The sequence below is a fragment of the Coregonus lavaretus genome (assembly GCF_964263955.1).
Source record: "Coregonus lavaretus genome assembly, chromosome: 20".
In the NCBI taxonomy this organism is placed as follows: domain Eukaryota; kingdom Metazoa; phylum Chordata; class Actinopteri; order Salmoniformes; family Salmonidae; genus Coregonus; species Coregonus lavaretus.
The window spans coordinates 5,936,152-5,948,710 of record NC_140007.1 but is presented as its reverse complement, the minus strand read 5'-3'; the positions used below and the strand labels follow the sequence as shown (position 1 = coordinate 5,948,710).

The following is a 12,559-nucleotide window of genomic DNA, read 5'->3' as shown; positions in this document are numbered from 1 at the left end:
TGTTGGAAAGGTGGAATTCTATGACGGTGCCACGTTGAAAGTCCCCGAGCTCTTCAGTGAGGCCATTCTACTGCCAATGTTTGTCTATGGAGATTGCATGGCGGTGTGCTAAATTTTATACACCTGTCAGCAACGGGTGTGGCTGAAATAGCCGAATCCACTCATTTGAAGGGGCGTCCACATACTTTTGTAAATATAGTGTAAATGCATTTCAGAGCAGAAACAATATATACAGCACCAGTCAAAACTTTGGATACACCTACTCTTTCCGGGGTTTTTCTTTATTTTTACTATTTTCTACATTGTAGAATAATAGTGAAGACATCAAAACTATGAAATAACACATATGGAATCATATAGTAACCAAAAAAGTGTTAAACAAATCAAAATAAATTTTATATTTGAGATTCTTCAAATAGCCACCCTTTGCCTTGATGACAGCTTCGCACACTCTTGGCATTCTCTCAACCAGCTTCACCTGGAATGCTTTTCCAACAGTCTTGAAGGAGTTCCCACATATGCTGAGCACTTGTTGGCTGCTTTTCTTTCACTCTGCGGTCCGACTCATCCCAAACCATCTCAATTGGGTTGAGGTCGGGATTGTGGAGGCCAGGTCATCAGATGCAGTACTTCATCACTCTCCTTCTTGGTAAAATAGCCCTTACAGAGCCTGGAGGTGTGTTGGGTCATTGTCCTGTTGAGAAACAAATGAGAGTCACACTAAGCCCAAAACAGATGGAATGGCGTATCGCTGCAGAATGCTGTGGTAGCCATGCTGGTTAAGTGTGCCTTGAATTCTAAATAAATCACAGACAGTGTCACCAGCAAAGCACCCCCACACCATAACACCTCCTCCTCCATGCTTTACGGTGGGAAATACACATGCGGCGATCATCCGTTCACCCACACCACGTCTCACAAAGCCACGGCGGTTGGAACCAAAAATCTCCAATTTGGACTCCAGACCAAAGGACACATTTCCACCGGTCTAATGTCCATTGCTCATGTTTCTTGGCCCAAGCAAGTCTCTTCTTCTTATTGGTGTCCTTTAGTAGTGGTTTCCTTGCAGCAATTCAACCATGAAGGCCTGATTCACACAGTCTCCTCTGAACAGTTGATGTTGAGATGTGTCTGTTACTTGAACTATGTGAAGCATTTATTTGGGCTGCAATTTCTGAGGCTGGTAACTCTAATGAACTTATCCTCTGCAGCAGGTAACTCTGGGTCTTAATTCCTGTGGTGGTCCTCATGAGAGCCAGTTTCATCATAGTGCTTGATGGTTTTTGTGACTGCACTTCATGAAACTTTCAAAGTTCTTGAAATGTTCCGTATTGACTGACCTCCATGTCTTAAATGGACTGTTGTTTCTCTTTGCTTATTTGAGCTGTTCTTGCCATAATATGGATTTGGTCTTTTACCAAATAGGGCTATCTTCTGTACACCCCCCCCCCCCCCCCACCTTGTCACAACACAACTGATTGCAATTTCTAAAGGTTACAACTTTTAAATACGAGGTTCATCGGTATTCACCGAAGGTTCTCATCTCTCATTTCATGATGGGCGTGGACACGTAGCCTACATCCTGGAGGGGGTTTTACGCACGTCCAAAACGGGACCTTTATGGCTAAAATAATGTGGGCCTTCATACAATGCATAGTTAAAAAGGGAATGTCAGCTCACTGTTTCATTCCTCTCAAACTTTATATTTTAATAAATCTTTAGTGATTAAGATTGATTTCCAAGCGGTCTCAGGAGCCAAACCCTTTATCGACAGTCTTGACTACTTCACAATTGCATTGGGCAGAAAAAAAGCATTAATTGAGAGGAGGGGAGTGCTTGGTTTTTAATCAAACAAAACAAAATGGAAAAAAACAACAACCGTTTTTAATGTTTCTAAATACGAAGTATACAGGCACCAAAAGCACATTAGGCTACTCTTGTTCCATGCGCATATGGGAAGTGTGCGTCACGGCTGGATAGACTGTGTTACCGCTAAAACCAGTTTTTGATTGGTGTTAAATATCCTATCAGCACTGCCTGAAATTATCACTATGGATAATATTTTTAAGCGAGCTGATATAAGACAGGTAACTTACATGACGAAATTGCCAACTAACTTGACACTAGCGCCGCCTTAACGCCAGCCGAACATAGAGCCCTATATAGGCTATATAAATATTTATTATGTATTTTCTATACCTTGTGACTCTGCAGCCTTCTGCCACTGCTTGCTCTGCTGCTGTAGGTCACCTTGCAGGCCGTTAATCTCACGCTCGTATTTGCTGGCCGTCTGTCGCCACTTCTCCATCTCCTTGGAGACGGTTGCTAGGTTACTCTGGACAGCAGCAACCTCCCGCTCCCGATCGGCGGTGGCAGCATCCAGGGCGTGACGCAGTGTCTTCACTTCTTCTCGTGCTCTGTGCAGTTCATCTTGGGAACTCATGAAATCGCTGTCTTTCTGCTCTCTCAGGACCCCCAGCTCGTCCTGTAGCTGTCGCAGCTGGCCTGCTCACACAGAAGGATGTGCGAGGAGGGTTATTTCACTAGCTGGGTGCAGATGGGTGATACAATCTAATCTTTCACACTAAGGGGGGGTAATATTATTCATGGCAGCTCTTTCTATCTCACAGGAGTGAACCAATAACATAACTAGGCCTACACACAAACTTTAACTTACACAGATATAGTAGCCTACATTCATGAACAGACACGTACAGAAACACTTGCACAAACACAGCTTTACCCACACACATTCCTGCACATTGCTCACACACCCCTAAAGTAATTGTAGGAAACACGCACACACTTAGGCCTACCCTGTAGGACTTTCATCTGTTTTGCAGACTCGCCAGCTTGCTGCTTGTTGGCTCGCCTCTCTTCCTCCAGGAGCCCTGCAATGTATGACACAAATACAGAAGGACAATAAGTTAACTTCTCTAACAGAGAACATTCAGTGCTGTAGATGTTATGTGAATGTGTGTGTGCCTGTGCATGTATGGTTTTACAGTATTGGGTAATGCACTGTTGTGTGAGTGTCATTCCTAAAGCCTTTCCAGTACCTTGCAGTTCCATGCATTTCAGTTTTCCTGTCTTGGAGAACTCCTGGGCCTCTTGAAGCTCCTCGTTCAGATGCTTGATGACTTTTTCTGAGTCACTGGTGCCCATGTTGGATCGGTTCAGCTCATCTGGGAAAAGGAATGGAGATGAATACAGTGTTCGGCAGAGGACACACCAAACTGACCAACATGGCCGGGTGGAGATGGTTGAGCTGCACTTATCTACAGTATAGGGGCAAATGAGGACAAACCTTCTTGCAATATTAAAGATGACAGACATTAGGCAGTGTAGTTCAACAAGTTGTCTGGTACTTTGTGTGACTCTTTAAAGGCCTTCATGAGATTCCAAAGGTAATATCAAACTTGACTGAATGTCTTAATCTCTGGACTATTTTGCTTCCCCACTCACAGTCAACAGATTACATTTAGCCATGGAAATGTGAAATAATTTCCCAAGACGACCAAAAATGGGCCTAGTACATAAACGATGATGTGCCAAAATTTGAATAATTAATATGATTTCATCTGAACTCAAATATAAGGGCTCCCTCATATATGTGGGCTCTCATAGTCAAGCCCATTGATGTACTCTCAAAACAATCACATCTCTCACAGTTTCAAAACAATGCCCTCTACTGACTATGAATTCATAGGTCGAAAAGATGACTAGTGGAGAAAGCAATGCATAACTCTCTCTCAAAATAGACGGAAAAAAACACAGCGAAAACTTTTCTTCTAATCTGCCAGGGCTGGGAAAAGAGATGACCTCCTCCTAGATCAAACGTTTGGCAGAGGCAAAAACAAGGCGCCAGAACAGGTCAAGCCTGTGCACTATAAATTGATTTATCAAGGGGATATGACATCACTGTGGCAGACACTGTATCAGTGCAGAAACTAATAATATGGGTGTTTCAGATAGCAGACACGACATACACATGCACACACACAACCTCTCACACTCGCTAGCTCATTGAAATACACATCTAAACATTACTGTCTGAACGAACCGTGCCTCAACTATGTCAACAGAAGCCTTTAGACGTTAATGTTAATTCCTTACATTATATTTGTCAAACATGACTGGTGTTTAACCTTTATTTATGTAATTAAAAGTCTCATTCAAGTTTGGCTATATTTTCTGGTACCTCCCTCATGTCAGCATCGGTGTGGACATATCACCTAGGCTACACTTTGAGATGTAGGCTAATTATTTATGTACAGATAACTGCCCAAATAAAGGAAACACCAACATAAAGTGTTCAATGCGCCTTGGCATAGATTCTACACACACACACACACACACACACACACACACTTTAAACCCCCTATGCTCTTTGAGACCCCTCTTTCAGTCATTGAGATCTCTTCTTCTAGCCATGGTAGCCAAAATAATGGGCAACTGAGCATTGTTATACATGGCCCTAAGCATGATGGGATGTTAATTGCTTAATTAACTCAATAAGCACCTGTGTGGAAGCACCTGCTTTAAATTTAGCCTCCTTTGTATAACTCATTTACTTATATTTTGCTAAATAGATTTGAATATTATTCCAATGTTGGCCTTTTTAGAGGCACATTTTTTATGTGTATTTCTGGCTCAGTTGACAGACACATTTATCTATTTCACGTAACCTAACATAGCAGGCATAAAATAAATGCCTGAAACTAGATCCCCTACATCAGGGGTTCCCAAACTTTTTGGGACCCGCGACCCCATTTTTGATATCAACATTGTTTTGCGACCCCACCATGAAACAAAAGTGATGTAATTAAAGGCCAATGCTTACTTTTTTAATTGGGGCTATGGCACTTTGACAGTACTTTTGACAGTATTTCAATCTGAAGTGACTGAAATGCATCAGAAAGGTATTAGGAAGTTCATAAGATCATCATTCCAAGATGGCGTAGCAGTGTGGTCGTGTATTGTGTTGTGTCCTCGTGTAAATAGCCTTTTTTTTTTGTCTTCTTTTTCGTATATATTTCTCTATCTCACTTTCCATCCTTTAACTAAATATACTTTCCTGCAACCCGCCTCACTCAATGTGGAACGGATTCTATTTCTTTATTTTTATCAAGAACCTACGGCTGAAACTAGCCAGCTAGCCAGCTAACTAGCTACTTGCTATTAGCCTCCGTTAGCGGTCTTCACCACTGTCCGTGGCCTGCACTACCTACCAGCCAGCTCTAGCCTGGACAATTATCGGCCAGTCTGCACAGCGTGCTATCGACCCAGAGCATATCGGATTTTCTGCCGGAATCACAGAATCACTGGACCTTAACACCGGACCATCTCAACTAGCTAGCTGCAACCGAATGGCTGTTGTTGGCTAATCACCACTGTCCCGACGTACCAGTTAGCCTTGAGCTAGCCTCGAGCCAGGCCCATCTCCCGGCTATCTATCTCTCTGTCAACCGGACGGGACCTCCTAGTGTCGACACGGAGCCCCGCGATCCATCACGAATGGTCTGCCGACATAATCGTCTGATGTGGTTTCAACAGGCTTCCCATTGCGATGACCACGAAGATCCATCTGCTAGCCCAGGCCCGCTAGCATGCGCAATCAACAGCCGTGCCTCCTGCTCACCGGTGCTGTAGTAGCCTACGAACTGCCTATTGCTGTTCACTGGACCTTTTGATCACTCAGCTACACAGCTAATGCCTGCTGGTCTGTTCCTTTACACGGTACCCCATCCTGTTTATCTGTTTAGCCTCAGCCCAAACTTTCGTCGCCATTACCAGTTGTTGTCTTAGCCCTCTCGAATAACACCTGTGATTGCCTCTCTCCCATGTCAATATGCCTAGCCTATTGCTGTTTGGGTTAGTTCTTATTATACAATTTCACTGTAGAGCCCCCAGTCCCGCTCAACCAGCCTCAGAGAGCTACTTTGTCCCACCCCCCATACACACGGAGACTGGCTCAATCGGTACCTCCAGTGATGCTATCTCTTACATAGTTACCCAATGCTTAGGTGTACCTCCACTGTACTCATATCCTTCCATATCCTTGTCTGTACATAATGCCAAGAATCTATTCTACAACGCCCGGAAATCTGCCCTTTTTATTCTCTGTACCCAACGCACTAGAAGACCAGTTCTTAAAGCCTTTAGCCGTATCCTTATTCTATTCCTCCTCTGTTCCTCTAGTGATGTAGAGGTTAACCCAGGTCCTGTAGCCCCCAGTAACACTACTACCCCCCAGGCGCTATCATTTGTTGACTTCTGTAACCGTAAAAGCCTTGGTTTCTTGCATGTTAACATCAGAAGCCTCCTCTCCAAGTTTGAGTTAGTCACTGCGTTAGCACACTCTGCCAACCCTGATGTTCTAGCAGTGTCTGAATCTTGTCTCAAGAAGGCCACCAAAAATCCAGAAATATCCATCCTGAACTACAACATCTTCCGTCTAGATAGAACTGCCAAAGGGGGCGGAGATGCAATCTACTATAGCCTGCTGAGCTCTATCATACTATCCAGGTCTGTGCCCAAACAGTTTGAGCTTCTACTTCTAAAGATCTTTCCAGAAATAAGTCTCTCACTGTTGCCGCATGCTACAGACCCCCCTCAGCCCCCAGTTGTGCCCTGGACACCATATGTGAATTGCTTGCCCCCATCTATCCTCAGAGTTCGTACTGCTTGGTGATCTAAACTGGGATATGCTTAACACCCCAGCCATCCTCAATCTCACACAAATTATCAAGGAACCTACCAGGTACAACCCTAAATCCGTAAACATGGGCACCCTCATAGATATCATCCTGACTAATTTACCCTCTAAATACACCTCCGCTGTCTTCAACCAGGATCTCAGCGATCACTGCCTCATTGCCTACGTCCGTAATGGGTCCGCCATCAAACAGCCACCCCTCATCACTGTCAAACGCTCCCTACAACACTTCAGCGAGCAGGCCTTTCTAATTGACCTGGCCCGGGTATCCTGGATGGATATTGACCTTATTCCGTCAGTAGAGGATGCCTGGATGTTCTTCAAAAGTGCTTTTCTCTCCATCTTAAATAAGCATGCCGTATTCAAAAAATGCAGAACTAAGAACAGATACAGCCCCTGGTTCACCCCAGACTTGACTGCCCTTGACCAGCACAAAAACATCCTGTGGCGTACTGCATTAGCATCGAACAGCCCCCGCGATATGCAACTTTTCAGGGAAGTCAGGAAAGCAAAGGCTAGCTTTTTCAAACAGAAATTTGCATCCTGTAGCACTAACTCCAAAAAGTTTTGGGACACTGTAAAGTCCATGGAGAATAAGAGCACCTTCTCCCAGCTACCCACTGCACTAAGGCTAGGAAACACTGTCACCACCGATACATCTACGATAATCAAGAATTTCAATAAGCATTTTGCTACGGCTGGCCATGTTTTCCACCTGGCTACTGCACCCTCCGCTGCAACTTGCCCATTACCCCCCCCCCCCCCCCCCCCCCCCCCCCGCTTCTCCTTCACCCAAATTCAGATAGCTGATGTCCTGCAAGAGCTGAAAAATATGTACCCCTACAAATCAGCTGGGCTAGACAATCTGGAACCTTTCTTTCTAAAATTAGCCGCAGAAATTGTCGCAACCCCTATTACTAGCCTGTTTGACCTTTCTTTCGTATCGTCTGAGATCCCCAGAGATTGGAAAGCTGCCGCGGTCATCCCCCTCTTAAAAGGGGGTGACACTCTAGATCCAAACTGTTACAGACCTATATCCATCCTGCCCTGCCATTCGAAAGTATTTGAAAGCCAACTTAACAAACAGATCACCGACCATTTCGAATCCCACCGTACCTCCGCTATGCAATCTGGTTAGCTGGTCATGGGTGCACCTCAGCCACGCTCAAGGTCCTAAACGATATAATAACCGCAATCTATAAATGATAGTACTGTGCAGCCGTCTTCATCGACCTGGCCAAGGCTTTTGACTCTGTCAATCACCACATTTTTATTGGCAGACTAAATAGCTTTGGTTTCTCAAATGACTGCCTCGCCTGGTTCACCAACTACTTCTCAGATAGAGTTCAATGTGTCAAATCGGAGGGCCTGTTGTCTGGACCTCTGGCAGTCTCTATGGGGGTGCCACAGGGTTCAATTCTCGGGCCGACTCTCTGTGTATATCAATGATGTCGCTCTTGCTGCTGGTGACTCTCTGATCCACCTCTACGCAGACGACACATTTTGTATACATCTGGCCCTTCATTGGACACTGTGTTAACAAACCTCCAAACGAGCTTCAATGCCATACAACACTCCCTCCGTGGCCTCCAACTGCTCTTAAACACTAGTAAAACTAAATGCATGCTCTTCAATCTAACGCTGCTTGCACCCGCCCGCCCGACTAGAATCACTACTCTTGGCGGGTCTGACTTAGAATATGTGGACTACTACAAATACCTGGGTGTCTGGTTAGACCGTAAACTCTCCTTCCAGACTCACATTAAGCATCTCCAATCCAAAGTTAAATCTAGAATCTGCTTCCTATTTTGCAACAAAGCCTCCTTCACTCATGCTGCTAAACATGCCCTCGTAAAACGGACTATCCTACCGATCCTTGACTTCGGCGATGTAATTTACAAAATAGCTTCCAACACTCTACTCAGCAAATTGGATGTAGTCTATCACAGTGCCATCCATTTTGTCACCAAAGCCCCATATACTACCCACCATTGTGACCTGTACGCTCTCGTTGGCTGGCCCTCACTACATATTCGTCGCCAAACCCACAGGCTCCAGGTCATCTATAAATCACTTCTAGGCAAATCCCCGCCTTATCTTAGATCATTGGTCACCATAGCAACTCCCACCCGTAGTATGCGTTCCAGCAGGTATATCTCACTGGTCATCCCCAAAGCCAACATCTCCTTCCTTCCAGTTCTCTGCTGCAAATGACTGGAACGAATGGCAAAAATCTCTGAAGCTGGAGCCTCTTATCTCCCTCACTAACTTTAAGCATCAGTTGTCAGAGCAGCTTACCGATCACTGCACCTGTACACAGCCCATCTGTAATTAGCCCACCCAACTACCTCATCCCCATATTGTTATTTACATTGTTATTTATTTTGCTCCTTTGCACCCCAGTATCTCTATTTGCACATCATCTTCTGCACATATATCACTCCAGTGTTAATACTAAATTGTAATTATTTTGCACTATGGCCTATTTATTGCCTTACCTCCATAACTTACTACATTTGCACACACTGTATATTGATTTTCTATTGTGTTATTGACTGTACGTCTTGTTTATTCCATATGTAACTCTGTGTTTTTTTTTTTTCCGCACTGCTTTGCTTTATCTTGGCCAGGTCGCAGTTGTAAATGAGAACTTGTTCTCAACTGGCTTACCTGTTTAAATAAAGGTGAAAAAAAAGGTGCTCTTGAGAGATTTCATCAGACTTTGAAGTCTGTTTAGGGCTTTTGAGAGACTGTTATGAAGGGGTCTTGTGCTGTTTTCAGCGTGGGAGGTTGTTAAGGAATCTCTCAGTTTTAATCCGAATGAACTCGTGTTTGGACATCATGTCAGAAGTCCTTTGAGTTTGCTGAGAGAGAGGTTGTTGCAGGGCGACACTTGTATTTTTGACTTTATGTTTTGTTTACCCCATATGTAACTATGTGTTGTTGTATTTAATCGCACTGCTTTGCTTTATCTTGGCCAGGTCGCAGTTGTAAATGAGAACTTGTTCTCAACTGGCTTACCTGGTTAAATAAAGGTGAAATAAAAAAGAAATAAAATCAGGCAAAGTTTTGGGGGGCGATATCCTATGTAGAAAAGAACATCAACATTTATCATTTTATTTTTTACCCCAGTCTGATTTAGTGCCTGGTCTTGTTCACTCTTTTCTAATGAGTCCTGCGCGGATTGAGGGAAACAGAAGACACATACGCGTTCCTGAGAGTCAAGCACTGATGTTGGGTGATGACAGTCGGCGTTCCAATTAATCCCAAAGGTGTTTGATTGTGCTGATGTCAGGGCTCTGTGCAGGCCAGTCAAGTTCTTCCACACCGATCTTGATAAACCATTTTTGTATGGACATCGCTTTGTGCACAGGGGCATTGTCATGCTGAAACAGGAAAGGGCCTTCCCCAAACTGTTGCCACAACGTTGGAAGCACAGAATTGTCTAGAATGTCATTGTATGCTGTAGCGTTAAGATTTCCCTTCACTGGAACTAAGGGGCCTGAACCATGAAAAACTGCCCCAGCCCATTATTCCTCCTCCACCAAACTTTACAGTTGGCATTATGCATTGGGGCAGGTAGCGTTCTCCTGGCATCCGCCAAACCCAGATTTGTCCGTCGGACTGCCAGATGGTGAAGCGTGATTCATCACTTTAGAGAACGCGTTCCCACTGCTCCAGAGTCCAATGGCGGCGAGCTTTACACCACTCCAGCTGACGCTTGGCATTGCGCATGGTGATCTTAGGCTTGTGTGCGGCTGCTCGGCCATAGCAACCCATTTCATGAAGTTCCCAACTAACAGTTCTTGTGCAGTTCTTGTGCTGACGTTGCTTCCAGAGGCAGTTTGGAACTCTATAGTGAGTGTTACAACCGAGGACAGACGATATTTACACGCTTCAGCACTCGGCGGTCCCATTCTGTGAGCTTGTAGGCCTACCACTTCGCGGCTCAGCCGTTGTTGCTCTTAGACATTTCCTCTTCACAATAACAGCGTTTACAGTTGACCGGAGCAGCTCTAGCAGGGCAGAAATTTGACGAACTGACTTGTTGGAAAGGTGGAATTCTATGACAGTGCAACGTTGAATGTCCCCGAGCTCTTCAGTGAGGCCATTCTACTGCCAATGTTTGTCTATGGAGATTGCATGGCTGTGTGCTCAATTTTATACACCTGTCAGCAATGGGTGTGGCTGAAATAGCCGAATCCACTCATTTGAAGGGGCGTCCACATACTTTTGTATATATAGTGTAAATGCATTTCAGAGCAGAAACGTTATATACAGCACCAGTCAAAAGTTTGGATACACCTACTCGTTCCAGGGTTTTTCTTTATTTTTACTATTTTCTACATTGTAGAATAATAGTGAAGACATCAAAACTATGAAATAAGGGTCTATTAGAAGTTAGTAGGGCTCTTTTTTATTTTCTCAGAAGTATTAAGTATATAAGATTCCACAGAGAACTGTGGCCCTTAGCACAATGCCTTAGAAATGTGAGCTCTCAAATTGCCTGTACACCCAATATTTCCTTTTCAAAGTCTGCCTCTCTTTGACCCTTTCCTCCTCACTCTGGTCTGGGATGACTTGCAAAAGTCAGAATTAGGATAAGAGTGACTGGTCCTAGACATCAGAACTGATCCAACATACAGTATATCCAGTCCAATCTGTCCAATTTCATGTAGTAAGAATATAGAGAGGGTTTGTGTTACCTTTAATGAGAGAGACATTATTCACAGGTTCTTTCAGCTCCTGATGATCCATTTGCTTATCTGCAAAAAATGAGAGTCTCATTTGAGTAGACTGACTTTACAAACAATTAGGGGTGCGAGATGAGCTAAATCGAGAATGAAATATTGACAAGCTATCATAACAGATGAAGAAAAAAATAGCATAACATTATATGAAGCACAATATTAAAATATTTAATTGACTTGTTAATTTATGGGCATACAACACACATTAAGGATTTTATGAAGATATTATGTTGTATTACAATTCTATGAAATAAATGAATAATACAAGTATAACATGATAATAATGGATAATAATTAAGCCAATTAAATGCAAGTACATTATATTTCAAAACGTATAATAATGTGATATTACCTCAGGTCAGGTGTCCTCTGCTATTATCAGTGCTGGGGCAACAGCAGTCCCTGACATGAATAATTATTTTCCAACTATCTGATTTTTCAGATGTGAAATTGAATAGTCCATCTGAAGAGGGGGAGATCAGTTGCAATAACAAAGATTGTCCATCAGGCTGCCAAGCTATTTTCCAAGGCTTGTAAGAAAAATAACCACTGGTACTGTAAAAATGACTGGTTGATTACTGTGATGGTACTCAAAACCTAACAATAGAGGTCATCCAGATTAAAACTATAATTTGTCACAAATGGTCCCCCCTCTTCATGGTGGAGGGTTCCGGTCTTTCCACAGTAGGTCATGAATCCGACTAGGGCATCTCTGAAGCTGCAGCTGCATACTGAAACAGAAGGAGGTTTTGTTCAGGGAATTCAGCTGCTCCCTGGCCAGTTGGTACTGATGTAGAAACGGGGGCTTAGCCTAACAATAGGACCTGCCAATATGAGATTGTGTGAGAGTGGGTACTGTGTGAGAGTATGTGTGTGCGTGCCTTTTTATGCCAAGTAGGGCACTGCCATTTCCCTTTAAATTAACTCCATGTTGACCATACAGTATATGTTGGTAATGGTTTTGAGCTCTGAAAGGAGCACTTTTTACAATAAATGCAGGACATAGAATAAACAGAAGCAACTGATGTAGAAAAGTGAATTTAGAGGTGAATGATGCAACTAATGCACTGAACTAATGCAGTGTGACATT

The 12,559-nt window shown here is 43.7% G+C and overlaps 1 protein-coding gene across 1 annotated transcript in view; it reads right to left on the bottom strand.

Moving 5' to 3' along the window:
* LOC311147432 (sarcolemmal membrane-associated protein-like) overlaps nucleotides 1–12,200 on the bottom strand; it is a 34,328-nt gene extending 22,128 nt beyond the window's left edge. The window contains exons 1-5 of the mRNA XM_084184131.1: nucleotides 11,822–12,200; nucleotides 11,425–11,484; nucleotides 3,060–3,185; nucleotides 2,817–2,891; nucleotides 2,200–2,505 (exon numbers count right to left, since the gene is read on the bottom strand). Coding sequence (XP_084040257.1) covers nucleotides 2,200–2,505; nucleotides 2,817–2,891; nucleotides 3,060–3,185; nucleotides 11,425–11,476 — 559 coding nt within the window. The 5' untranslated portion in view covers nucleotides 11,477–11,484; nucleotides 11,822–12,200. The remainder of the gene's footprint in view (nucleotides 1–2,199; nucleotides 2,506–2,816; nucleotides 2,892–3,059; nucleotides 3,186–11,424; nucleotides 11,485–11,821) is intronic.
* Nucleotides 12,201–12,559: the final 359 nt, after the last annotated feature.